Source organism: Passer domesticus, chromosome 4 (genome assembly GCF_036417665.1).
Source record: "Passer domesticus isolate bPasDom1 chromosome 4, bPasDom1.hap1, whole genome shotgun sequence".
Taxonomy (NCBI): Eukaryota; Metazoa; Chordata; class Aves; order Passeriformes; family Passeridae; genus Passer; species Passer domesticus.
This window is the reverse complement of record NC_087477.1, coordinates 81,264,499-81,291,581: the sequence shown is the minus strand read 5'-3', so window position 1 is coordinate 81,291,581 and position 27,083 is coordinate 81,264,499. Positions and strand designations below refer to the sequence as shown.

Here is a 27,083-nt window from a genome sequence, read left to right as displayed (position 1 = left end):
ATAGGGATGCTCCTGTCCCCTCGCAGTCTCCTCACAGGAGGGTCGCTCCTGTCCCTCGCAGTCTCCTCACAGGAGGGTCGCCCCTGTCCCCTCGCAGTCTCCTCACAGGAGGGTCGCTCCTGTCCCTCGCAGTCTCCTCACAGGAGGATCACTCCTGTCCCCTCGCAGTCTCCTCACAGGATGGATGCTCCTGTCCCTCGCAGTCTCCTCACAGGAGGATCACTCCTGTCCCCTCGCAGTCTCCTCACAGGATGGATGCTCCTGTCCCCTCGCAGTCTCCTCACAGGAGGGTCGCTCCTGTCCCTCGCAGTCTCCTCACAGGAGGATCACTCCTGTCCCCTCACCTCCTGTCCCTGTCCCCGCTGTCCTGAGGGACCCGGAACCGGCCACACCCCCTGTCAATCACTCCCTGTCAATCACCGTGACGGGCGCGCTCCACAGCCAATCAGCGGCGGACGCGACGCAGGGGGGCGGGTCCCTAGCGGTGCCGGGCGCGCGGCGGCGGCGGGCGCAGGTGAGGGGCCCTCCGGGGCCGTGAGGGCGGCGGGGAGGGCACGGCGGGGCCGCATCGGCCCCCGCGGCCGCCACAGCCCCGGCCGCCACCGCCGGCCGCTCTGCTTGGCGGATGTGCGGGCGGGGAACCTCCCGGAGCTCCCCCGGGGGCTGAAGGTCGCGCTGAGGGCGGGGGGGCCCCGCCGTGAGGGCGCGCAGAGCCGCGTCGCGGCCTGCGGGCCGCTGCTCCCTGTGGGAAGGAGCCCTGCGCCTTCCCCTTTGGCTTTTCCATTGCTTGTGCGGGATTCCCGCCGCGGCCTCTGGCGCTTGTCTTGGCCGTGCCGCCTGTTTTTTCCCTGTCGGCTGTGCTGACCCTGCCCCCAGCCCTGCCGGCGGAATCCAAACTGGCAGGGTGGGAATAAACACGGCGTGGGCGATGGGAGAAAGAAGCGAGGTTTGTGGAAGTGAAGCCGAGCGTTGAACTTAAACCCAGATGAATTCTCTGTGCGTGTTTTCCGACAGGATTTCCCCTGTCTCGTCGCAGTGTCTGTGCCCGGGCACGGTGCCTGCCCGCGCTTCTGGAGACAGCCGAGCTTTACCAGCAGCCTCTGCTCACCCGGAGTCTCTGTCCCTCCGCAGGTGCTGAGCCACGATGGGTTTGGCTGAGGACAAAGTGTACACCCACATTACGAGAAACCTCAAGAAGTTCGGCACTATCCGAGTGGCGTCGCTGGCCGATTCCCTGACCTGCCTGGTCGATTCTGACAGAGTAATTTCCTCTTTTCCTGAGCTCTGCCGGGCTCCTTCCCCAATGCCAACATAGAGCTGTCTTACCTCTAAGCCAGACCCTCTCTTAGATACCCTGTGTGTTTTTCCTAGGATGAACTCCTTGCCCGGGAGGAGACACGGGGCAACCAGGCAGCTGTGTTTAGGTTCTATCAGCACCTGAGGTGCCGGAAGGGCTGGGTGCAGGATCTCATCCAGGCACTGCACCAGAACAACGCAGGACACTTGGCTGATGAGCTGCAGGAAGTCTATGATACCTGGCAGCCTCGACCTCGTATGTAGCCTCATCCTTCCTGGGTGTGCCCTTTGGGGTGCTGGAGGTGGGGGCATGAAGTTGTCTCTGTGCCTGCCTTGGATTCCCATGGCGCTGGAGGTCTCTGTGACTGTCCCAGGGATGTCCTTCACTGTGGTGACGTGTCTGAGGATGACAGGTCCATGTTTGAAGGTGCTTGGGTTGGTGGCGGGCTGAGGGAAGATGGAAAGATGAACAAAGGGGTGCTGTGGGCTTGGCTGATGTGGGGACAGAGCAGGGACACACACACACAGGGCTGCCTCAGCCCCACACTTATCCTCAGTTTTTCCCACAGTGATCCGCTTGTCTCTTCCAGGTTCCTCAGCTCCTGCTGCTCCCTCCTCCCTTCCCAGTGATGCCCATCCCCCTGTCTCCCCCATCAGTGCCCAGACACCATCCTTGGGGCCAAATCCTGCCCCTCTGGCTGGGCAGCCACGCCGAGACCCGGCCACTGGTGACCACCCGCCTGTGCTGCCCAGTGCTGCCAGCCCCACGAGCACGGGCCTGGAGGCCAGACTCCCTGTGCAGGAATCGGTGAGCAGGGCACGTGTTGGATGGGGACACAAAGATCCCTTTTGGACCTTTTGGTTGAGTGTGGGGAGCCTGTGGTGGGGCCAGGCTCCTTCAGGGAGCCTGATGTGCTGCTGATTTCTGCTGCATCTGGAGCTTACAGCTGATACTTGGCCCTGTATCTGCTCCCTCTGCTGTCTCCCTCCATGGGGGGAGTGCAGGGTCTGCTTTGCCAGTCCAGGCTTCTCCACACCCCCAACCCTCGGGTGGGTCCCAAGGAGAGACCCCAGACCCCCTTCATAACCTCTCGGGGGTCACTGCTCAGGGCTTGGGACACCCCCGTGGTCCCAAACCCCCTCATCCCAGTGATATAACACAACTCATTTCCTTCCAGCTCCCCAAAAAACTCCCGGAGCAAGAGACTCCCCGGCCAGTTCCAGCTGGGAGCACAGTCCCTGTCGGAGCGAGCGGTGGGCACAGCGGAGAGGGGAATCCCTCGCGCCCCTCCGGGGCCGTGCCGGTGCCAGTGGGGACACCAGAGGTGGCCGTGCCACCAGCCGTGTCCCCGGAGCAGGGCCGGGACTGGCTGAGCCGCCGGCCCGTGTGCGTGGACAACGGGTTTTTTGGGAATGCCAACCACCTGCACCGCGGCACGCCCGGCCTGGCCCTGGGCAGGTCTGTTCCGTCGAGGGATGCAGGTGCCGCTCACAGCCCTGGGCAGCCCAGGAACGAGCCCGAAGAGAGCTCGGATGTCTCCACGGAGTCACCGCCGGGGCTGGAGGGGGCCACTTGTGGTGTGGGGCAGCAGCCCCCAAACTCAGTGCCAAAAAAGCAGCCTGTGCCAAGCTCTGGGCATGGTGAGCCCTCGGGCAGCTTCGTGGATGTGCGCAGCCCCCTGCTCATACAGGAGCAGTTTGATGTGGAGAGGAAGCGGGTCGGGATGCTGCCGGAGCACCCAGGGAGCGCAGGTGGGTTTTCCTCCTGGCAGAACCAGGCAGCCACTAGGGAGCAGGAGGTGCTGCTGACAGTTTCACTGCCAGAAAGAAACTGGGATGCGTGTCCAGAGATGGGAATGGGGCTGGGAGGGCTCCAGAGCATAAGTCTGATGAGGAGCAGCTCAGGAAGCTGGGAGAGCTCAGTCTGGAGAAAAGGAGGTTTGGGGGAGACCTTGTCACTCTGCAACTCCCTGATGGGAGAGTGGAGCAAGGTGGGGATTGGGCTCTGCTCCAGGTAACGAGCAACAGGATGAGAGGAAAATTGTTCCATGGGAAGTTTAGGCTGGATAGTAGGGAAAATTTCTTTTTGGAAGAGGTTGTGAAGCACTGGAAAAAACTGTCCAGGCCCGTGGTAGTCACCATCCCTGGAGGGATTTAGAAGACGTTTGGATGTGGCATTTGGGGACATGGGTTAATGGTGGCCTTGGCAGTGCTGGGGGAATGGTTGGAACAGAATAGAATAGAATAGAATATTTTATTTGGAAGGAACCCACAACAGTCATCTCATCCATCTGCATTTTAATTTTGTCAGTGGAGCAGCTTTGGGGTGTGAAAGTCTTCCCCCTAGTTTGCAGAGATCTTTGTATGCATGTGGGGGAATTTCAGCATCTCCTACATCTCTCACCTTTGGGGATCATAGAATCAGGATAAAGCCCTGTCCTCCACACCAAGGTCTTGGAGTGGGAAAAAAGACATCCAGCCCTTCCAGCCCTTTCCCCTCTGCCATGTGGGGTCAGCACCTCCTGGCTGGGAGGACATGGAGTTTCAGGAGCCTTAAAAGCCTCAGTTTGCCTTGGTGCTCCCCAGCCCTGCAGCCCACCCTGCATGAGTTACCTGCAGCTGCAGGGCAAGCTCGGGTGCCACAGCAGAGCCAGGGCACTGGGTCCTGCTCCCTGTGCCACCCCCTCAGCTTGGGGACTGTGCTGTCACAGCTTCCTTGAGGAAGAGCAAATCTCACCTTTTGGGACCCTTGGTTTACACAACACTTTATTTTCTCTGTGACAGGTGCTTCGATGGAAACAACCCTGGCTGCTACCCCTGTGCCCAGAGACACTTTCCCATCCCGTGACACCTCTGTCAAGTCTCTTACGCAAGAGAAGAAACTGCCTGTTGGGAATACAGCCAGCAGCACCCCCTCTGTGCCAACGAAGGAGAAAGTAGGTGACCTTTCCTCTTGCCACTTGGATTTCATTTGTGTCCTTGTGCACTCCCCGTGTTTAGGAGATTTTCTGTTGCAGTGTCACACTGTGAGCTGGTGATGAGTTTATTCAGGGATTTTTTTTTCCCCCACTGTGGTGGTGGGAAAAAAATCCCATCCACACGCTGTATGGTGGAGCATGGGAGAAGGGAGCCAAACTTTGTTGGGCTTTGACTCCTTATTTCCCCACCTCACCTTGCCAGTCTCCTGGCTTCCAAGTGCTCTTTTCCACTGCCTCCCTCCCTCCTTCACCTCCCTGTTACCTGTGACCCAGCCTTGTGGATGCAGGCTGTGTTGAAGTGGGTTTGTGTGGGACCTGTGTGCCCAAGACCAGGCTGTTGGGTGCTTCCCTTGACACCCAGCCCCTCTCCTTGTCTCCCAAAGGTGCTCCCGGCCTCGGCACACCCTGCCCTGGGCACAGCTGTGGTGGGCGGCTCCGAAGAGAGAGATGGGAGATCAGCATCCCGGGTGAGCTCTGCCACGAGCATCTGGCTGTCTCACGGTGATGAGGAGAGGGAAGAGGAGCTCAGCAAGCCAGGTGTCCTTGTGTCCACGCCGCAGGGCAGCCCAGAGGTGGCTGGCAGATTTCCGAGCTCTCGGGAGCCCAGCAACCCCTGTTCCACCACCCCCAGCAGCCTCGGCCTCAGCAGCGACCCAATCCTGGTGAGCAGGGATAGCCTGAGCTCAGGAGCAGCACTGCCCAGAGTCTCCTCAGTTCCTGCAGCCCCCAGAGAAAAGGAGGCATCTGGAGCAAGAAGAGACTCCTGTCCTGCTCCGAGCTGGAACAGCAGCTCCCTGGGCACCCACGAGCTCCGTGTGGATCATCACCCCAGCGTCCATCTTGGAGCCGGCAATGACGGAGTCAGTGCCCTTGGAAGCTCCCTGAATTCCAGCCCTGGCAGTGGCTGTGACACTGCCACCAGCTCACCTCAGGCCAGAGTCCCAAAGGGGGACAGCAATGGCCTGTCCCTGCTGTACATCCTTCCAGCCATCGGTGTCATTTCTGCCGTGGCATTCGCCGTGTACACCCGGCTGCGGAAATAGTGCATGGGACACCACGGCCGTGACACACCAGGGGCATTCCTCTGGCAGCAGGATTTTGGCCAATGCATTTGAAGCCTGAAGAGTAGCAGGGGGCAGTCGCGGCGTTGTTAAATCTTCTTCTGGAAGGTTCTGCTAGAAGAGGCCTTGGTACATGATGCTGTTGGGTTTGGGTCCATTCCCTCCCATTTCCCAACCATCTTGGCTGTAGCCTTCTCTTTTCCTCCACCCCTGGAGGAGAAGATCTTGCTCCAAAATGATCTATTGAGTCAAAAAGGAAAGCACTCATGGTGATTTTCCATGTCTTCCTTGTTTGGTCCCAGGAAGCCTCAGGGAAACGTATACTGGTGATCCAAAGGGTGACCTCCAGTCCCTCTGTGCAATGCAGCCAGGAGAGGTTGTGCAGGTATCTTGTAACAGCAGAGCTGATTTTCTTGGCTCTGCTCATCTTGGGTTGAAAATGTGCCCAAGGGTGGGTGCAGCAGCCTCCACTGGACGTCTGTTCAGTTTGCCTTAGTTGGTGTCTCTGGCTCTGCTGCTCTTTCTGGGATTGCTTTGTGTGGCACTGACCCTGGGGATAAACGTGAGGGTCAGGAAAGAGCTGCATCTAGTCAGCATTGTCAAGGATCAGCCTCATTTCACCTCCTCCAGGCAGGGAAAGGAGTTTCTGTTTTAAGAGGAATGTTTCAGGCAATGCCAGCTTCAAGGAGCCTTGGTCCCACAAAAGGTTGTTGGGTGTCTGATTTTTAGGCTGGATTTTTGGAGCTTGGTTGGAAGGGTAGGTGGAGTTCTTGCCCTTCCTGTTGCTATGGGATAGGGGTATAGAAACCTTCTGGCCAGGCTGGGACACAAACAGGATCAGCTGTGACTGCAGGGAGGCCATACCAGAGTCTGAGGTGCTCTGAGCTATGGGGAGACCTTGCAGCACCTTCCAGTGCCTAAAGGGCTTGGAACAGACTGCTCTTGGGGAAGGTGTCCCTGCCCATGGCCCTTCCAACCCCAACCATTCTGTGATTCCAAAATACAGTGAAGCAGTGAAGCAGCAGCAGCTGCAATTACATTGCTCCAGGTTGCTCCAAGCCCATTCAGCTTGGCCTTGAACTCTTCCAGGGATGGGGCAGCCACAGCTGCTCTGGACAATCTGTGTCAGTGTTTCACCTCCCTTGAAGGGAAGAATTTCTTCCCAGTATCCCATCTATCCCTGCCCTCTGACAGTGGGAAGCCATTCCCCTTTGTGCTGTCTCCAGGTCCTTGTCCAAAGTCCCTCTCCAGCTCTCTTGTAGCCCCTTGAGATACTGGAAGCTGCTGGAAGGTCTGAGTGTTCTCCAGGCTGAGCACTCCCAAGTCTCCCAGCCTGGCCCCAGAGCAGAGGCTCAGTCCTGTGGCCTCCTCTGGACTCATCCAGCAGCTCCACATCCTTCTGTTGGACACAGCACTGCAGGTGGGGTCTCACCTGAGGAGAGCACAGGAGCAGAATCACTTCCCTCATCCCCCTGTGTCCAGTAACTTATTCATCCTGAATTCCTGCCATCAGCCCAGCTTCCCAAAATCTGCTCTTCCTGCTGGCAGGGAGCTCAGCCCTCTGGGGCCTGGCTGCAAGGTGCAGCCACCACACCTGGAGCTTGGCCTGTGGTGGGAAGGGTCCATCAGCCCTCAATGGCTGCTCCTCCCTCCCAGTAGTTTCCTTCTGCCCAAAAATCCAAGAAGTGCCTCCATAAAAGTAAGGACAGCCAAAGATGCAGGAGGGAGGTGCTGACTGTGGTGTGTCAGGGCTGCTTTCCAGAAGAGCTCGAGGTGTTCATCCCTTGCTCAGTGCTGAAGGAGGAAGGGACAGTCCTGTGAAAACTCAGCCTCTGCCAGGAGAGGGAATGTGGGGCTGCTCTTCCCATTACAGATGAAATGGTTATCACTCCCTGACAGGCAGCACAGGAAGGGACTTGCCTTCTCCACACTTTCTGTAATTCAGGGCAGATCCATGAGATCCCAAACCAGCTGCATCCATACCAAGGCCCTCTTCTCTGATGCTTTACTTGCCTGTGAGATTCTTCCCATGTTTTTCCATACATTTAAGCAACAGCTTGTACGCTTTGCCTTTTCATGTCGGATTTCTCTTGTGAAACAGCTGGTTTGTCACCACCTCAGCCTGGGGAAAGCACATTCAGATTGCTGCTGTGAAGTGCCAGGATTTTCACAGTTGTTACGTAGCACTTTAAAGCCTCACTGGCAGGAGATGGTGCAGGAGGGAGCTGTGTCCCAGCACATCTTTTACTAACAGGCTAAAAAGCCTTTTACTAACTATAATAAATTGGTTTGATGCTTCACACTTGCCTTGTTGTGATTTGTGGGACAAAGAGCTGGAGGTCGATGATGCTGTGCCTGGAGGAAATGCTCTGAAGGGCTCTGTTGGCAGTGACACTGAGGCCATTGGTGCCAGGAAGAGGTGACAGGGTTCAGGGACAGCTTCCAGACCTCATTTTGGAGCAACACAGGACCTGGGCCAGAGGATGCCCACCATGGCAGGTCTTCCTGTTGGTTGTAGGATGTCCAGGATAAAAACAGGGAAGATGGTTCCTGAGGCAGCAAACAGCTGAGCTGCACAAGTCAGGGTGTTGTCACCAAAGAGGAACTGAACTCTTGCAGTACATTCACAGCCACAATACAGAGTGTCACCATGCAATTTCAGAAGGCTTAAAGCATTCACCCATACAGAGTCACACCATGGCACTTCAGAAAGCTGCATGCACCTGCCCTTCTTGTTCTTTAGCCCAAACTTTTATACCCCTCACGTTCATGCAGTGCCCCTGTGTGCCCTCTGCTCCCTGTGTGATTGGGCAGTACACCTCAGCACTCTGTTTCTCTTTACTTTCAGTGCTGTTCACCTGCTTTTCACAGCTGTAACCCACTAGGGATGGGGCTGGCCTCCTAATACCACAAACTCTTTGCCCAGACCAGTTCTGTGAGGAGAAATGCACCAAGCATCTGCAAAGTGTTGCAGACTCGAAGGGTGAAACAAATCCACAAGGAGCTGAGGCTGGAGGAGAAGGGGCTGGGTGTAGCCAGGTGGACACAGTGCACAGATGTGTGCTGAGCTTGGTACCCACCCAGGCCAGGATCCTGCTTTATTCCTCATCCAGGTTTTCTGCTCAAACTCTGTCCTGGCACCTTTTCCATGCTGGGCTGCCTTAGCCACTCAGGGCTGAGCTCTGGAGGTGCTGCTCCTCTCTTCTTGTGCCCTGAGCAGCCCTGACCTGCAGAGCAGAGGCACCAACATCCTTAAAGCACCCTGTGTGCTGTGTGGGGACAAACAGGAAGCTTTTGGGAGGGAACAGCCCTTTCCTGTGCCCTCTCCATGCTCCCAAGGGCTCTGCTCTGTCCCAAAGCTGAGACACGAGCTTCCCTCACCTTCTGCTTTCCCAGCTCCAGCTGTTACAGCCCAGGTGTGTCAAACGCAGTCAGCAGGGGCTGGAAATACTCAAAGAGCAGCTTCAGGCAGCTCAGCCAGTTCCTTTTTTTACCCAAATGAAAGCGACGCTGCTCTGAAGGAGATTATTTGTGTTCAGGGAGCTCATCCTTTATCTCCTGTCGCTGCCAACCCCATTTATCCATTCCTCTACAGGATATTAAAATACACCAACTGAATTTGACCGATCCCTTTGTCCCCATTTTCACTCTGGCAGCCAGTATTCAGCAAATTTTCATGGAAAAATGATCACACCTTTGTGGAATGTTGGTGGCTGATCCTTCAGGTATCGAATTAATGCCTTAATTGTGGTGAGCTGGGATTACCTCGGGGCAGGTGAGGAGCACCCTGGCTCACCGGGGCTTGGCCTGACAGACAACAATTAACATTCCACACGGGAATCTCCACAACGGGAGCTGTCATGGCATCCTCTAGGCTGGCAGTCTGTGCTTGTCTTTTAAATTTTCATCCTGATGGTTGTTGCTCACACCCCTCTTCGTGGTTGCCTCAATTTTTCCACCACCAGGGGTTTTCCTGCTGCGCTTGTTGATAAACGCGGGATCAGGGTTTAAAGAACAGGGATGTATCCACACTGGAATTGTGTGGCAGTGTAAAGGAGAGCTGAGGATTGTAAGATCTTAGCAGGAAATTCTTCTCTGTGAGGGTGCTGAGCCCTGGCACAGGGTGCCCAGAGAAGCTGTGGCTGCCCCTGGATCCCTGGAAGTGTCCCAGGCCAGGCTGGATGGGGATTGGAGCACCCTGGGATATTGAAGGTGTCCCTGCCACGGCAGGGGTGGAACGAGGTGGTTTTTAAGGTCCGTTCAGGCCCGCCATGGTGGGTTGCAGACCGCCCCACGTCTCCATGCATCGTCATCTGCATATGCAAATCATATTCAAATAAGCCCCTCCGCGCGCCCCAGCCCAGCCGAGCCTACTGCGGTTCTTCCCTTCGGCCCCCCGCGTTGCCATAGTTACCCAGCTGTCAATCACCGCGCCTTCTCCCGCCCCGCCCGGACAGCTCTCTCGGTCATTGGGCGGCTGCCGTGTCAATCTCGGCCCGGAGGGAGCCCATAGGCCAGAGCTGCCGCATATCGACCCGCCTCACCCGAGCGCCCGCTTTTGATTGGGCAGCCGCGCTTGTCACTCTACATGGCCGAGAGCAGGAGGCGGGCCCGGCTCCCCGCTGCCGCGCAACACCGGCCTCCCATTGGCGCATCCTCCTGTCGCTCTGCGCCGCGGGGGGCGCGGATTGGCGGCCGCCTCACGGGCTGTCCCGCCCCGCGGGGCCGTGCGGCGCAGGCGCGCCGGGGGCGGTGGCTGCGGCGGTGGCGGCTGAGCGGGGCCGGAGCGGGGCCGGGCGGCCCATGGGGCCGGGCCGCGCCGCCGATGGAGCCGCCGCGCAGCTGCGGCGATGGCGCCGAGGACGAGAAGAAGCCGCGGCGGCGGGGCGGCGCTGCGGACGCCGGGCCCTCCCAGCTGCGGCGGAGGAGCAGCGGCGGCGCGGCGAGCGCGGACAGCGCGGCGGCTCCGCAGCCCCGCGAGCGCGGCGGGTCCGTGAGCCGGCAGCGGCGGGACTCGGTCCGCAAGAACCGCCCGCGTGAGTGCGGGGGAGCGGGAACGGCAGCGAGAGAGGAGCGGGGGGGGCTCAGGGGATGGGCAGGGGCGGGGCTTATGGTAATGAGCCAGGTGGGCGGGGCTGAGGTGGGCGTGGCTGAAGGGGCGTGGCCAGGGGAGGTGGGGCCGGGGGCGACAGCGGGGAGGGGTGGGGACAGCGGGACAGCACGGAGGGACACGGCGGGGTGAGGACTTGTACAGCATCATCAGCCTGGGAACAGCTCTGGGGGGCGATGGCACGGCTGGTTTGGGGACAGCACGGCGGGGACACGGTGGGGTGATGGCATGGGCACAGCACGGATGGTTTGGGGACAGCACGGTGGGGTGATGGCATGGGCACAGCATGGCTAGGTTGGGGACAGCACGGATGGTTTGGGGACAGCACGGTGGGGTGATGGCATGGGCACAGCATGGCTAGGTTGGGGACAGCACGGATGGTTTGGGGACAGCACGATGGGGTGATGGCATGGGCACTTGCCATCCACTTGCCATGTTCCAGCATTGCCATTCTGGAACACCATGGGGACACGGGGCAGGGGTGACTTGTCCAGCGTGGTCTGGGGACAGCACGGAGGGACACGGTGGGGTGGTAATTGTCCAGCATCATCAGCTTGGGAACAGCACTGTGGGGTGATGGCACGGCTGGTTTGGGGACAGCGCAGTGGGGACACACTGGGACAGGGACATGGGATCAGCAGGTTGGGCTGAAGGGTGGGACAAGCTGAATTCCAAAGCTTTAGGAGGTTTAGGGTGAGGTGACACCTGCCTGGTGGGGCAGGACATGGGATGGGGCTGTGGCAGATGCTGGGGTTCCAAAATTGGGGACCTCGGGTGGGAAGGAAGGGAAAGCACCTGGTGGCAGAGGGTGAGGAAGGGGGCACAGCAGGACAGGTGGAGAAACCAGGATTTGAGGTTGTGGGGCTGGACTTGTAACTGTGAAAGCAGAGGGAATAGTTCAAATTTTGGGAGGGAAGAACCCAGCAGGTTTGGCAGGAGCTGGATACAGATCAAACCAGCTTTCTAAGGGGAAAAAAAAATCCCTAGAACCATGTTTGTAAATGTCCTGCTGGAAACAGCAAAATGGATGGCAGCCTTCATTTTGGGAGCAGCAGGAGCTGCTGTGCAGGTGCCGTGGCTGTCCCTGACTTCAGCCATATTTGAGGAATAACCAAGAGATTATTCCTTGACTTTTGCTGGAGTCCTTCCTCCTGGAAGGAAATTGTCACACCCTGAAAATGAAACAGCTTCTGTGTAATTCCTTGGTACCTGCACAGCAAGGTGTGAGCAAGGAATCTGGGCTGAAAACAGGGATCAGGATTCTGCTGCATCTCAGCTGAGACTGGCAGTGCTGAGACATTGTTGTTACCATATTTATGGCAAGTTTCAAGAGTTCCTGCTCTTTTTTTTTGGTTGCTGGTGAAAAAAAGGCAGCTTCCCTTCTGCCCTCGGTGTGAAAAATGGGAATAGAGGACTGAGGTTGTTAATTAGAGACTTGTTAAAAGGCTGCAGGGACGTGAGGGAGATTTCTGGTATGAAGATGAGGGAGGACTCAGAGCTCTGCATTAGGTGGTGATTCTCCTCTGCCTTGCTTGGGGCAGTTTCTGTGTCTTCTCTGGAAAATGTGGATTAAAGTTGGCATGGGGTGCTTTAAGGAAAACAGGCAGCTTTCAAAAAAAGGGTTTGGATCGAGTCTGGAAGGGCAGCATGGTGGGATTTGGGATTACAGTGTAGTCTGGCTTTCCTAAATTATTCTAGTGTTAACTGGAAGAGAAATGTGCTGGAGCAGGTGAGTCTCTTAGCAGGACAATGCCTGATGTGACAATCATTCATGTTTTGCAGTTAAAATGCTTCCTCCCACCTTAAGGAAGCCTCAAGCCAAAATGAAAGGAAAGCACTTAATGGGTGTGGGATCAAAAATATCTCATATAGCTCCCACTTGTCTGCTGCTGGCATGTGGCAAACGAGCTGGGTGACCTTGAGGCTTGTCTTGCCTGGCTGTGCTGGCAGATGGGCCCCATTTCCCCAGGAATGAAAGGATTTCTGCCTGTGATCCTCCCTCCTCCTCGGCCCTCTGAGCCTGTAGTGAACAGTCAGGGCTGTCTCACTGCAGAGAGCAGGGAACAGGACTGGATTTGGGATAGATCTGCAATAAATTCTGCACCCAGTATGCCAGCTGTGAGCCTTCATGCACCTTGGGCTTTTAAATTCCCTGGGAATTTAAATTCCCTGTTTGAAAGCCGTGTGGGAGTGGTGCTTGGGGACATGGATTAGGGGTGACGGTGACAGTGCTGTGTTAACAGTTGGAATTATCTTGGAGGTCTTTTCCAGCCTGAAAGATTCTGTGGAATGTTTCCTGGTGCACTCGAGGGGCTTTACTGCAGACTGGGATTTTCTGTGTGCCCTGGCAGAAGAGGGAGAAGTCAAGGGCACTGTTGCTCTCAGAAGGAGCTGAGGAGTGTCCCTGAAAACACAAAGTGGAGATTTGCTGAAGCTTTGCAGTGTTACATTGGGAAGGGGAGTCTGACAGGGTTATTAGTGCAGGCAGACATGTCATACACAAAAACTTTATCAGTACAGGAAAATTCCCTTCTGGTACTGAATTATCAGTGCCACTATTGAAATCCTTTCTTAAAAACTGGACTGGGAATATCCCAGATGAATAACGAGGATATTCCCATCATGGTTCTTAAGGGAGCTGTGGGCAGGGTGAAGTGTCACACACATATTTTATGAAAAATCCTTTTGCCAGGATCTTTTCTCTTGAAAAGCTGGGAAGCTTCAGCTTCTCCGTGTTTTGCTGCTTTGGAATATGATTTGGAGAATTGTTTACCCAGCATGTGAAATTGGTTTTAGTTGATGACCAATGACAGCCACCTGTGTCGAGGCTGTGAGCAGTCCCAAGATTTCCTTTCCTTTCCTTTCCTTTCCTTTCCTTTCCTTTCCTTTCCTTTCCTTTCCTTTCCTTTCCTTTCCTTTCCTTTCCTTTCCTTTCCTTTCCTTTCCTTTCCTTTCCTTTCCTTTCCTTTCCTTTCCTTTCCTTTCCTTTCCTTTCCTTTCCTTTCCTTTCCTTTCCTCCTTTCTCTCTATTCTTTTAGTATAGCATTTTAATATAATATCATAAAATAATAACTCAGCCTTCTGAAACATGGAGTCAGGATTCTCATGTCTTCCCTCGAACACAGCCACAGTGAAGTGCCAGGCAGAAACCTGATGATGGTCACAATGAGCAGGGGAATGTTTTTTTAATGAATCTTTTTTATGAGAGAAAGAGGTCAGCGTTTCAGTTCATCAGCTTTCCCCCATTTCCCCTTCCTCCACTCTCTCCCTGCTCATCCTGAATTCCTGGGGTGTTCAACAAAGGTGAATTTAGGTAATTTCCCTGGTGAGCAGAATGTGCTTTTCCCTTCTGTAGCTTGTTTGTTTGTTCCCTGAGAAAATATTATTTCTCTCCAGCTGATCCCTTTTTTGGAAGTTTTAGTATCTTCTGTCAGGATCATGCAAATACATAATGGATATATGACTTCAAATTTTCAATTTACAAAGTATCCAAGAAAAGGTAAAAATAAATTGCTGTTTTGTCACCTCTTTAGTAGTACAAAATTTAAGCTTTGATGTTTAAATATCCTTATCTGTTTTGGAATGGTGTATGGAATATGAATTCCTATCAGAGCCTGTTTTTAGGGATGGGAGGAGATGTGGACTTAGTGTCACTTTATATTAAATGCTAATGAATTGTATTTTTTTCTCAGCTGTAAAATTTCCAGCATGGTGTAACACTATTAAAATATAATATTGAATATTTCAGAGTAAGCCTGGAGGTGCTGTCACACACTGAACTAAATCATCACCTAATCTTTTTAGCTCCTGATATAATTGGCTCAGAAGTTAAGGATCACTCTGAAATACAACTGGAGCTGCTTGTTTTGTGATGAAAATCCACCATGGAGATCTTTAATTATATCACCTCTTTCATCTTGACAGTTCTGCAGCTTCCAGAATAAGTCTGTTGAGGGCTTTTTTATTTACACAGTGACCAATTTTATGAAGTAATTTACATATCAGATAAAGGCAATTTCTTTTTGTTGCCCTGAAGATCTTACAGTCTGACTGCAAAAGGGGTTTGAAGGGAGGGTGGCAGCTCTTGCTGTGGGCACACAAAGTGTCCTGGAGCTTTTCTGGGATTATTTAGTCAGAGCCCTTAACTTTGTTGGCAGACCAGTCTTTTGTTTGTTGCTGCATATCCATAGATCTGCCCCTGAGAAGAAGGTTTGTTTTTGAGACAAAGAGCTGTTTATATGAAAATATATAGAGAGAGCTGCTTTTAAAATTGCTCAAGGAAAGCAAAACTTGGTCAGGCCAGTGGTCTGGGTTGGGAGGGACCTTCAGGACCATCTGATTCCACCCCCTGCCAAGGGCAGGGACACCTTCCATTAGCACAAGTTGTTCCAGCCTGGCCTTGGACACTTGAGGAATGAGGCAGCCACAGCTTCTCTGCCCAGCTGAGAATGGGCTTCATCCTCTAAAAAACAACAGAGTTTCTATAAAGAGGCAGATTGTGGGAGGTTTGGAGCTGAGAGCAGAGGATTTCCTGCCTTTCTTGGAAATGCCCAAACACCCAAGGAGCAACTAAACCCTTCCCAAAGGTGCTGGGCAGGAGGAGAACCCAAAGGTCCACGCTGTGATGGGCAGCCTCGGGATTTGCCATCCTTGCTGTTGTTAAAGGAGACTTGCAAAGCTCTTCCCTCACCCAGAGCTCCAAGTGGCAGCAGGGGGGAGGTGATGAGCGGCAGTGTTTGCATCTCCTGCTGGTGTCTGGTTATTCCAGCAGAACCTTCTGACTGAGCAAGTTCAGCCTCGGGGATGCCCAGAGGGCTCCTGGGTGCCAGCAGCTCTCCTGCTGCTCCTGGAGATCTGCAGCAGCTCTCTTGGAAAAATTGCTTCAGAGGCTTAAAAGGGAGAAATCTCTGGATGGCTTTCATCTGCTGGGGAAAAAAAAAAATCAGTGTTTTAGGAGAAATCTTGGTGGCAGATGGTGATGGCGTTGATCCAGGAGAGCTTCCTCCTCCCTCCCTTGGATTTTTCTAGTTCTCAGACATGGAAGAGCTGTTGCTGCCCTGCATGTTCCTGTAAATCTCAGGAAAAAATGCCCAGTTCCTCATGTCCTTGGAATAGTTTCCTCCTCTCATTTGTGTGCCATTCCCCTTTCCTACAAAAAGGGTTTATAGGGAAGTTTTGTCCCTGAAAAGGATTGAGTTCTCCAACAGGTGTTACTGCATAGGGAATCCTTCACAGCCTGGGAAATAAGTCCTTAATTTTGAGCTCACATGCTTCTTCCTTGGATTCTTAACCTGTGGCTGGGATGTATATAATGAGGGCTCCATAATTAACAGTCGTTTGGGGTAAGATAATTACCTTAATAGTCTGTCTTTTTGAATTTCTCCCTGGTGACTCGGGGAAGGTACAGCTGAGCTGCTGGCAGATGGAGAACACCAGCTGCTCAGCGTGGAGCTTTTCCAGCTGGTGCTGCAGGGAGGTGTGAGCCAGCCCTGCTCGGAAGTTGTGTCCCACCTCAGGGGCTTGGATTTGCTTTTTAGGGCCAGTGCTGAGTGGTGAGAGTGACCCCTGAGCCCAGCCTGGCTGCAGTTACTCCCAGCTCTGCTGGCATCATTCCTGTTTTCCTGCTCCTGGTGAGACAGGTAGTGGATAACTGGTGTGGTTTAACTCCATGCCTAATGTTCTGCCCAAATAAAAACTAAATTTATGTATGATAGAAACCCAAAGATCTTGATGGTACTGGGTTTGGGATGAAATTTCCAAGGAGCTGCTCTGTTTTTTTATGACCAGGAAAGCTGCCTAAACTGCTGGACCCAGTTGGTGTTTGCCCTGAAATCTGGAAGGTTTGTGTTGCTGAGTGTAGGAGTTTGTGAGCTTCACTAGCAACTTTAAAACAAATATGTTCTTTTCCTGAAGCTGTGCATGTGCTGCCAGCTGAGTGCTGGGAAGTGGGAGCCTGTGAGCCTGTGCTGGAGCAGCCCTTGTGGCATTTTCAGGCACGTGGCTTCAGAGCACTGAGGTTTTGGATGTTTGTCTTTCCTGCTGCCCATCTGAGGCCATCTCTGAGTCCCCAGCCTCTGCTCTCTCCTCATTATTACCCCTGTGTAGCCTGGCAGAGGGAATGTGAGGGAAGATTGTCTAAATACAATGGTGGGGATGCTTTAAAAAAACCCCAGTGGATTTCAGAATGTAAAAATCAAATGGCATGTTCTGACAGGAACAAGTACATTCCAGAAATCATAGAATCATGGAATGCTTTGGGTGGGATGGGACCTTAAAAGTCCTTCTGCTTCCAGTCCCCCTGCCTTGGATACAGGGATCCTGATACATCCCAGGTGGCTCCAAGCCCTGTCCAGCCTGGCCTTGGGCACTTCCAGAGATCCAGGGGCAGCCACAGCTTCTCTGGGCACCCTGTGCCAGGGCCTGCCCATCCTGACAGGGAAGAATTTCTTCCTAATATTTAAATGTCTCCTGGCTTACCACTATCTGCCTGTGTAAAAGTCCTTGGATTGCTCCTGCTCCCTCCCTCTGTTGAGCTGCCATTCACATCCTTTCCCTTTCATTCATGAAAAGTTATTTTTGTGTCTGTGCTTGTTTGAAGTAAATGCCTCTGAAATGGAGAGTGATTGGGGTTTGGATGCGTCTCCGAAAATAGAGCTTGCATCTTCTTTCAAGATTTCCTTTGGTGATGGTTGGGGGTGGCCTCTGTGGAAATACATAAAAATAACTTGGTGGATTAAAAATACTGTGGGGAGCTGCTGCTGCCAGGAGCCAGAAAGCTTTGGAAGGGGCTGTACAGCCACCAGATAAATCAGCCTAGGAGAGAATATGTCCTCCAACTTGTCAGGCTGCTGCCTGTGCAGAGATTGTTCCCTGAAGAGCCTGGCATGAGGCATTCTTGCTCCAAAGGGAGAGGAATGAGGGCTTCTCCATGTTCCATCCTTATCTGTTTGCAGGTAAGGAATTTTACTAAAACCCAAGATCCTGTTCTCCAAAGGAACTTTGGTAACATCTATGCTGGAACATGTCCAGAGCTGGGGAAGGATCTGGAGTCCCAGGAAAAGCAGAGTGGGCTGGGAAGGGGCTCAGCCTGGAGAAAAGGAGGCTCAGGGGGGACCTTGTGGCTCTGCACAGCTCCTGACAGGAGGGGACAGCCAGGGAACAGGGACAGGAGGAGAGGGAACAGCCTCAGGCTGGGCCAGGGGAGGTCTAGATTGGATATTTGGAAAGTTTCCACCCCAAAAGAGTGGTCAAGCATTGGCACAGCTGCCCGGGGCGGTGTTGGAGTCCCCATTCCTGGAGGGATTTAACAGCCATGTGAATGTGGCACTTGGGGACGTGGATCAGTGGTGGCCTTGGCAGTGCTGGGTTAATGGTTGGGATTGTGGAGTTGTGGAGGTCTTCTCCAACATTTCTGATTCCATTATTGAGGTTTATTTTCTGGAAGTTCTTTTTTTCCTTCTGGAAGCTGCCACAAGGATTGACTCCTGCTCCCATAAGCCCTTCCATGTGGCTACATTTTTCCCTTTGCTCTGGATCCTGTGCATCTCGTTAGCTCCAGCCTCTGCTTTAGCTCATTAATAGTGGTATTAATCTGTTCCAGTTCCCAGCTTTAATCGCAGATTCCATCAGATCAGGGGTTTCTCTTGATCTTTTCCAAGAAGCTCATTATCTAACACAGCTGTAAATGTTGCTGGGCCTGACACCGATGCATATTTTGTACCATGGGGGAATTTGACTAATAAAATAATCCAATTAGACATTTGTTTTTGTCTCCCTGCGGCATCTTCGATTACTCGTCTACCTCAGCTCTGTGTTGTAATTAGGGAACGTTTGTACATCCCTTTGATGTAAAAGCACTGGTGTTATCCGTGCCTCTGGCTCTGGTTCAGAACTTGGGTAAAGGAATAGCTGGGGATTAAACCTGCAGCAGGATCTGGCAGGGCTAGGGAAGCTGTCAGACCTGTGGGGAGGGATGTCAGGGGTTGAGTGTTGTACAGCAAATATTCGAACATGAGCTGTGTCAAAGACAGCATTCCTGAGAATGGAGAGACCACATGGGTCCTCGGAGAACTGCATTAATTAATTCAGTGAAAACTGTTTTCCTCGAATCACAGGATGGTTTTATGGGAAGGGATCTTAAAGACCATCAAGTCCAAAGGTGCTCGTGCTGTGGCTGTGCCATACCCCGTCTCATTTAGTCTTTCTCTTCTCTCTCCAGTCTTCCCCTGGTTTGGCTTGGACATCGGAGGAACCTTGGTCAAACTGGTTTATTTTGAACCCAAGGACATCACGGCCGAAGAGGAAGAGGAAGAAGTGGAAAACCTGAAAAGCATCCGCAAATACCTGACATCAAACGTAGCCTATGGCTCCACAGGCATTCGGGATGTGCACCTTGAGCTCAGGGACCTTACCCTGTGTGGACGTAAAGGCAATCTGCACTTTATACGCTTTCCTACCCATGACATGCCTGCTTTTATCCAAATGGGAAGCGAAAAGCACTTCTCGAGCCTCCACACCACCTTATGTGCCACGGGAGGTGGAGCGTACAAATTTGAGCAGGACTTTCTCACAGTAGGCATTTTTGGCTTCTATACCATTAGGATCTGGTAGTGACGTTGCTTTGAAAGCTTAAAGCTGGAAACTTTTCTCTGCGCGCTCTAAAATTTCTCTAAATCTGTGTTTTGATGCTGTCTCTAACTCCTGTTAAACTTGGCATGTGGAGTCAACTTGGCATCTCCAAATTAAAACACTTCCTGCCCTGAATGTAGCTCTAAAATTGTTCACTAATGATCTTTCTTGCACATCTTCCTCTCTATTTTTAATCTCTTCTCATGCTAATCTCAGTCTTTTCATTGTTTTTTTTTTTACTCATTGCTGTCTTTCTCCTGCTTTGTTTTCTTCCTTTGCTCGCCTGGTTTCATTTCTTAACACCTGTGTGAGTGAGCTGGTTGAGGTTCAGGCATATTTGGTGGTAAATGTAACTGTCAGGAAGTTCACAGTTGGGGTTGGACATCATCATGTGGCTTCATTCTTAGTGGGATTCCTGTTCATGGTGAAAAATTGTGTAATAAATATTTGTTTAGTCAGGGCTTGGAAAAATGCAAATAAGGAGGCTTTTAGAGAATCATTAAGGGTGAAAAGCCTTCTAAGATCATCAAATCCAGCGCTGCCAAGGCCACCACTGACCCATGTTCCCAAGTGCCACATGCACATAGCTTTTAAATTCCTCCAGGGTTGGGGATTCTACCACTATCATGGGTAACACAACTATTTCTGTTTTCCTAATGCCCAATTTTAGTCAAGGCAGTGACACGAGGGGAAAACGATTTTATAACTTCCTCACTTTTTTTTGATGCTCCTTTGCATGGGTTTTGTGGGGTATTTTGATCAAACAATGCAAATTTTCCTGGCTTTTCACAGCAGTGCCTCAGCATCAGGGCTGTGGGAATTCTCCCAGTGTCCATCTGTGAATCCAGATTGTTTTCCCCTGTTCCTCACCTAAGGGCTGTTCTTAGGAGTCCCTGTGCTCTCCTGTGATCCATTCTCCCTCATCCTCTGCAGGGAGCATGGCCATAGCTGGACTGAGCTGGCAGTGAATGCATTTTTCCAACCCTGAGCATAAATACTTCAAATCCCTGGCTAATCTTCAATATTCCTCTTTTTTCCTTCCCACCAGATGGGTGACCTTGAGCTTTGTAAGCTGGACGAGCTGGACTGCCTTGTGAAAGGAGTGCTGTACATCGACTCTGTGGGCTTCAATGGACACTCAGAGTGTTACTATTTTGAGAACCCCACGGATGCTGAGAGGTGCCAGAAGCTCCCCTTCAACCTGGAGAATCCCTACCCTCTCCTCCTGGTGAACATTGGCTCAGGGGTCAGCATTTTGGCTGTCTATTCCAAAGACAACTACAAACGGGTAACAGGCACCAGGTGAGTGCTGGGGGTAAAGGGACTTGGATTTTAGGGGCTGGAGCACATTCCTGCTTTGCAAATGGCATTTTCAGGGATGAGCTGCAATAAAGCTGGTGAGGGGAATTACCAAGCTTCTGCTCCTACTGCAGTGACTCCCTGCCAGCAAAGATCCCTCCTGGAAAAGAGGATGTGGATTTCATGGTTTTTCTTTACTGCAGCCAGTCTCCATCAAAACTGGTTTTACAGTTGCTCTGCTGCAGGAATTTAAGGGCTTTATTTATTTCTTTTATGAGATCACATAGTTTGGGGTTGTTAACTCTTAGCTTTGATCCAAGAAGTTGAGATTCCCATCTTGACTTCCAGAAGTTGCTAGATTTTGGTGGAAGGGATAATGGCATAGCAGTCATTCCCCAGTGGGAATGACAAAAGCCACATCTTGAAGATGTGGCTTTTGTGTCCTGGCAGAGCCACAGAGTTCTGTGGCTTTAAGCTTTCCTGGATTCCCTGAAAGGCAGTAGTAGTAATGATAATGATAATAATTTTAAATTCACTCAGTAGAGTTCTTACTCTTACTAGACATTATTAGTGGCATCTATGTGCTGTAAAGTGAACAAGACAGAGTTTTTGCCCCAATATTTGGATATCTCTGCCCTCACACTCCAGTTATCCCTCAGAACTAACATTGATTTTAAGATTAATGTCTTTGGATGCTGGGAAGAAAGTGGACAGTGTAACATAAAAAATTTTACAAAATTTCTCATTTCTCACAGTGCAGAAGGCTGTGAGGGATTCCTTACAGCCTCTAGGTCACGTGAGAGGAACAGACTTTGAGGAAAATGCTCCCTTTCCATGGTTTTCCCTAAAAAAAGAGGTCAGGAATGGGGTGACCTGAGCGAACTGGGATGCAGAGCTGAACAATCTGAGCTTTCATTTTCACTTTGCTTTACTTGCAGCCTTGGAGGGGGAACCTTCTTTGGCCTCTGCTGCCTTCTGACGGGCTGCTCCACGTTTGAGGAGGCCCTGGAGATGGCATCCCACGGGGACAGCACCAAGGTGGACAAACTGGTGAGGGACATCTACGGAGGAGACTACGAGCGCTTCGGGCTGCCAGGCTGGGCTGTGGCATCCAGGTAACGCCCTGCCTGGGTCTCGTGGTGGTTTTGTTTCCCCTGGAGATCCTGCAAGGATGAAAAACTGGATTTAGGTGCCTTAGGAGAGCAACCATTCCTAAGAGATCGAAGTTGTGGGTAGCAATGCTTTTTGAAGATGGAAATCAGTCCTTGGGTTAAATTAGCAGTTCCCATTTTCTCCTGGAATTCTGATGGGACCTTTAACCCCAAAACTGTCTTTACAGCTTTGGAAACATGATGAGCAAGGAGAAGAGGGAATCTGTCAGCAAGGAGGACCTGGCCAAGGCCACTTTAATCACCATCACCAACAACATTGGCTCCATAGCACGGATGTGTGCCCTTAATGAGGTATTTTGGGAATCTTCTCTTGCTCCCTGCCTGAAACATCACCTGTGTGCTGCTGCCTGCTTGAGGAAGGTGCCTCTCTTTGGGAACAGCTCTGGGAAGCAGTGGGAGAGGAGGAAATTAGGTACAGAGGGTGTAGGGGCTGGATATCTTCTCCTGTGCTGTTTTTATGAGTTACTCTGGATTTTTTGGCCAAGCCCCACCACGGGCATTGCTGCATCTCTGTGCTTTCAGCTTCTTTACAGTGCTGCCTTGTTGCATTCATGTCAAGCAGCATTGTACAGGGCTATGAAAGAGCAGGGACCTGCTCTGCACTCCATCCTGAGCCTGCTTCCATAGGATGGGCTGATGGAATCCAGCATCCTTCTGGCTTCTCTGCTCTGCAGCCAAAATGAGGCAAGACATGTCCTGAACAGCCTTGCTCATAAATGTATCTGCTAATTCCTTGTTCTGGAGCTCAGCAGAATGAAAAGAGCATTCTGAATAGTTCAGGGGAAGTGTTAATCAGTGTGGGAGGGAAGGAAAATCCATAGAAGTTTATAAGTGCAGGAGCAGGTGAGACTTCATCTGGTTCCTCAGAAAGAGGAGGAACTGAATTGTTTTCGTGTTGGAGAACAACAAAGCTTCAGAGCTTGGATCAGAACTATTTTGGGATGGAAAAGTAAAGCTGGAGGTCTGGTTTAAATCCAAAATAATCACTACTTGGTTGGACTTTTTTTCTTTAAAAATTGTGTTGGTTATGGGCTCTTAAGCAGTTTTTCCCCCCCAGTTTAACAGTAAAATCCCTCAGCTATTTCATGATGAATCAAAGGCCAGACCTGGGAGGAGGGGAGGCAGGTGGCACTTGATGAGCAGTGTTCCCAGGCAGTATAAGGATTTGGTAGGAAAATCAGCTGTTCTATCCAAATTCCTGAGTTAGAAAGGCTGTAGTTTGGCCTGGGAATTTCTGGGAGAGTCTGAGGAGAAGGGTGGCTTAAAATGGCCTGGTCCTTCTTTCTGATGGAATTGTGTGGGGTGTTCTGCACGTTCTGCCAGACACTTTCAGCAGGAACTTAATTCATAGAATTTCAGAGCCATTTAGGTTGGTGAAGTCCTCTAAGATCATCCAGTCCAAGGCCAAGGCCACCACTGACCATGTCCCAAAGTGCCACATCCACACGGCTTTTAAATCCCTCCAGGAATGGGGACTCCACCACTGCCCCGGGCAGCTGTGCCAATGCTTGACCACTCTTTTGGGGTGGAAACTTTCCCAAATATCCAATCTAAAGCTCCCCTGGCCCAGCCTGAGGCCGTTCCCTCTCCTCCTGTCCCTGTTCCCTGGAGCACAGCCCGACCCCCCGGCTGTCCCCTCCTGGCAGGAGCTGTGCAGAGCCACAAGGTCCCCCCTGAGCCTCCTTTGCTCCAGGCTGAGCCCCTTCCCAGCTCCTGGTGCTCCAGACCCTTCCCCACATAGGGTTTTTATCATTGCAAGCAGAAAATAGAATTTAGCCTTAATATTCCTTCTGTTTTCCCTTAACACTTGCAGAACATCAACCGTGTGGTGTTCGTGGGCAACTTCCTTCGGATCAACACCATCTCCATGAGGCTCCTGGCCTATGCCCTGGACTACTGGTCAAAGGGACAGTTAAAAGCACTTTTCTTGGAACATGAGGTAAAATTCCCTTTTAAAATTTGTCTCATGACAAAAGTACAAATCCTTGGAGCGCTCTGGAAAGAGCCATGTGGAGCTGTTGGGTGCACACAGTGCAGGAGGAGCTCAGGGCTTTGCTGCTATAGCCACAGCTTTATTTTATTTTATTTTCTATTTTATCATGTACTAACCTAGTTGTATCTTTCTCCTCTCCTTTATATGTTGTTAAAATTAAACTGTGTGTAATAGCCTGGAGAAGGGAAGGCTCCAGGGAGACTTTCCAGTGCCTAAAGGAGCTGGAGAGGGACTTGGACAAGGGATGGAGTGACAGGACAAGGGGAATGGGTTCCCACTGCCAGAGGGCAGGGATGGATGGGATATTGGGAAGGAATTGTTCCCTGTGAGGGTGATGAGGCCCTGGAATGGATTTCTCAGAGCAGCTGTGGCTGCCCCTGGATCCCTGGCAGTGTCCAAGGCCAGGTTGGACAGGGCTTGGAGCCACCTGGCATAGTGGAAGGTGTCCTTGTCCATGACAGGGGGTGGCACTGGATATCTTGAAGGTCCTTTCCAACCCCAGCCATTCCCTGATTCTGTGGGCATTGCTGTTCCTGTGTCAGGAAACACATTTCTTGGATTTTCACTGGATATCCCCATCTGCTCCTCAGGGTTACTTCGGTGCTGTCGGTGCTCTCCTGGGACTCCTGGACTCAGCCTGACTCCCTGCAGGATCTGTGTTGGACCTGTGGATTCAGGGCACTCCCTGGGCCACTGAGCCCGTGCTTTGGGGGTCACTGAGCCCATGTTTTGTGTCACAGCCCCCACTGAGACTGTTGCACTGTGGTGGCCTGAGGGGACAGCGTGGGGATGGGTGTCTGGAGGAGTTTAAATCCATCCGGGATTACAGCACAGGTTTGTTCCAAAGGATGTGATTGGAATACACTGGCTGGACGTGGGGGTGTATGGGAAGGTCTGGGGGGCATTTCAGTCACATGGAATTGCCCTTTTTAGGGGAATTTTTGTAATTTTACTCCATGTTTAATGACGGTGACAAAGCAGAGCAGGGACGCTCTGCTCCTTCCATTGGGATTCCTTGGAGTGCCAAGTGCCCAGGTCCGTTCTGTGTTCACAATCAGAGATTCTCCACGTGCTGGAAAATGGTCTGTGAAGGGGGAAGAGCATCAGCACAGCCCTGGTGTGTGTAACTAACTCCATATGGCCCACTGGATCCACACTGGGACACAGCTGTGCTGCCAGCCAGGCTTCATTTATCCCATGTCCTTGTCTCTGTGCCAGGGATGGGACAGCAGAGCTCGGGTCTGTGCCTCAGGGTGAGTCCCACTGCAGCCTCCAGCCCTCCTCAGCACCCTCTGGGATGGTGTCAGGGGTGTCAGTCAGCCTCCAGCCCTGAGATCTAAATTTGAGGCTGGAATAGGGATATTCATTGTTTGTTTGTTTGTTTGTCTGGGGTTTTCTCTCTGTTACCAAACTCCACCAAAGAGACACTTCCTTCAGTCACACTTGGATCTCTGTAATACTCCATGTGACATTTTTCATGGCTGCTCTCCTGTCGTTTTGGGGCAATTCTCCCCTTTCCATGCATGCTGTACTCCCTCTTTTCCCTGTGCATGCTGCCACACAGCCTGTGAGCAGGATTCTGCAGTGTGAGCCCCTGTGGAAGTTGCACCCCGGGGATGGGGGGTTGGAATGGATCCTGCACACTCAATAAATGCTCTCTAAAAGCAATGAGGTATCTGCACCTTCCCTCAGCATGGGAGCACAGGGAAAGCTGTTCAGATCCCTCAGATCAGGTCATGGTGTCAGGGTTTGTCCCAGGATATCAGAATGACCATCACCCTGACCCCAACACACCCTTCCAGTCCTGGTTTCTTCCCAGAGAAACCCATTTCCAGAGAAACCCATTTCCAATTTTTTGGAATTTTTTCCAATTCCAATTTTTCTCTGATTCCCTTGTGAGCCTGGCTGGAAGTGCTGGACTGCCCCGAGCCCTTCCCTGCCTTGTGAATCCCACCCAGCTCTGCCTGTTGCTGTATCCCAAGATCTGAGCACTCCAAGGTGAATTCCTTGTGTGGCAACTCCCTCTGAAAAGGGAGGAAACTACAGGTTCAGAGGGTGATTGCTCTGCTGGGGAGATCTGTGTTTGTCTCTAAACTCTAAAATCACAGTAAAATCAGGGAAAAGAGCACAGGGCTCATGTGGGAGTTGCTCCAAGCCCTGTCCAGCCTGGCCTTGGGCACTTCCAGGGACCCAGGGGCAGCCACAGCTTCTCTGGGCACCCTGTTTGGGATCAGCTGAGTTCAAGTTCTCATTTATTTTTCACTCCTTGTGAAATCACACAAAGGTTCCCAAACTCTCCATTAAAAACATCTCCATTTCCAGAGTGCTGACTGAAGGGTTTCTAGACCTACAATTTAACACACGTGTACCTGGCTGGCCGTTCACCCACCCTCACGGCCAAAACTCATGGAAAAGGCACAGAAACTTTGGCTTTTTGGAATGTCTGTGTGCCTGGGACACGTGTGGCTCCTTGGTGTGACAGGTCAGTGAGGGAGGGTGTGGGAATCCTTGAGATCCACAGGAAAAAGCCTGGCTTTCATTAAGCACAGCAGCCTTGGGAGCAGAGGCCACCTTGCCACGGTTCTGCTGTGGAGAGCTGGGAAATCTCTGCAGGGCTGGGAATTGCCAGCAGCAATCCCAGAGCCTGATCCACCCCAGTCCCGGGGCTCAGCATCCTGCAGCTTTTCCCCTTCCTCACTCTGCACCTGAGCCTGTGTAACTCCTTTTTCTCTGGATTTTAGAGTAGCTCCAGCACAGTCTGATCCCAGCACCAAAGTTCCTGGCTTATTGTCTATTCCTTTTTTGTAAACTGCTTGATTTTTTTTTCTTCTTGTATAAAATATTAGTTATTTTTTATATGCTTCAAACACTTTGTTTGCTTTATGTCTCATTCTTGGAGCTCCAGCACAGTGGGATGGACGTTGGTGGGAATGAGCAGGAATGTGCTGGGGAATTGGGGTTGACCCCACTTGGTTTTTAGCTTCTTGGAAATAATTGTTGGCAATCCTTGATCCTGCATGTTTCAGGCTCTGGGAATCAGCTGTATTTCAAAACATTTTAAAGAAGAGGAAAAAAATAATGTAAAGAGCATTAATTATTCTGGGGAAATTGCAGCAGTTTTGGCTTTGATGAAAAACTTCATTACTGATCGTTGCTATGAATGGGATTGGTGGGGAGGGTCCAGCATCAATCCAGAGCAGGAGCTGTGGGGTGCAAACACCAAAAATAACTTTTTGAGCAGCTCCGTGGGAGATCCAGACTTTGTCCCAGCAGTGGAAGTCACCCAGCGAGCTCATCGTCCCAAAAATGGCTGTAAGGGCAGCACAGTCCCTGTGGATCCTTCTGGAGAAGGTGAACAGCATTGAGGGAACGGCTTCCCACTGCCAGAGGGCAGGGTTGGGTGGGATAGTGGGAAGGAATTCTGCCCTGTGAGGGTGGGGGGACCCTGGAATGGATTTCCCAGAGGAGCTGTGGCTGCCCCTGGATCCCTGGAAGTGCCCAAGGCCAGGCTGGACAGGGCTGGGAGCAGCCGGGGATGGTGGAAGG

At 52.0% G+C, this 27,083-nt stretch overlaps 2 protein-coding genes and 1 long non-coding RNA gene across 6 annotated transcripts; 2 read left to right on the top strand and 1 right to left on the bottom strand.

Annotated features, from left to right (window-relative positions):
* Nucleotides 1–456: 456 nt before the first annotated feature.
* On the top strand, nucleotides 457–7,635 carry MAVS (mitochondrial antiviral signaling protein). 3 transcript variants are annotated; one of them, XM_064419052.1, is made up of 7 exons: nucleotides 457–514; nucleotides 1,132–1,261; nucleotides 1,372–1,552; nucleotides 1,887–2,104; nucleotides 2,475–3,048; nucleotides 4,081–4,232; nucleotides 4,658–7,635. In XM_064419052.1, the coding sequence occupies exons 2-7, from the start codon at nucleotides 1,145–1,147 to the stop codon at nucleotides 5,315–5,317; spliced, it is 1,902 nt and encodes a 633-aa protein (XP_064275122.1). In that variant the 5' UTR covers nucleotides 457–514; nucleotides 1,132–1,144; the 3' UTR covers nucleotides 5,318–7,635. The 3 variants fall into 3 exon arrangements, with proteins under 3 accessions (XP_064275122.1, XP_064275121.1, XP_064275120.1); XM_064419051.1 differs by lacking the exon at nucleotides 457–514 and adding an exon at nucleotides 665–946; XM_064419050.1 differs by lacking the exon at nucleotides 457–514 and adding an exon at nucleotides 666–996.
* LOC135299704 (uncharacterized) lies at nucleotides 4,044–9,750 on the bottom strand. Its single transcript, XR_010361656.1, has 2 exons — nucleotides 7,643–9,750; nucleotides 4,044–7,457 (listed from the first exon to the last, which is right to left on the bottom strand). It is a non-coding gene; the product is annotated as an uncharacterized LOC135299704 (long non-coding RNA).
* Nucleotides 9,751–10,074: 324 nt separating this feature from the next.
* Nucleotides 10,075–26,404, top strand: PANK2 (pantothenate kinase 2). Of its 2 annotated transcripts, none has more exons than XM_064419043.1 (7): nucleotides 10,075–10,371; nucleotides 18,664–19,016; nucleotides 20,122–20,375; nucleotides 21,311–21,487; nucleotides 21,712–21,835; nucleotides 23,358–23,483; nucleotides 24,128–26,404. In XM_064419043.1, the coding sequence occupies exons 1-7, from the start codon at nucleotides 10,161–10,163 to the stop codon at nucleotides 24,176–24,178; spliced, it is 1,296 nt and encodes a 431-aa protein (XP_064275113.1). In that variant the 5' UTR covers nucleotides 10,075–10,160; the 3' UTR covers nucleotides 24,179–26,404. The 2 variants fall into 2 exon arrangements, with proteins under 2 accessions (XP_064275113.1, XP_064275114.1); XM_064419044.1 differs by having other exon boundaries at nucleotides 10,095–10,371; nucleotides 18,664–18,873.
* The last annotated feature ends 679 nt before the right edge of the window (nucleotides 26,405–27,083 follow it).

Excerpts from the sequence above, each read along its gene's own strand:
- PANK2 (XM_064419043.1), top strand. The coding sequence starts at position 10,161 with ATGGAGCCGCCGCGCAGCTGCGGCGATGGCGCCGAGGACGAGAAGAAG. Across the intron at positions 10,372-18,663 it reads GGTCCGCAAGAACCGCCCGC|TCTTCCCCTGGTTTGGCTTG; the intron begins GTGAGTGCGGGG and ends TTCTCTCTCCAG. Across the intron at positions 19,017-20,121 it reads TTGAGCAGGACTTTCTCACA|ATGGGTGACCTTGAGCTTTG; the intron begins GTAGGCATTTTT and ends CCTTCCCACCAG.
- MAVS (XM_064419052.1), top strand. The coding sequence starts at position 1,145 with ATGGGTTTGGCTGAGGACAAAGTGTACACCCACATTACGAGAAACCTC. Across the intron at positions 1,553-1,886 it reads TACCTGGCAGCCTCGACCTC|GTTCCTCAGCTCCTGCTGCT; the intron begins GTATGTAGCCTC and ends TGTCTCTTCCAG. Across the intron at positions 3,049-4,080 it reads GGAGCACCCAGGGAGCGCAG|GTGCTTCGATGGAAACAACC; the intron begins GTGGGTTTTCCT and ends TCTCTGTGACAG.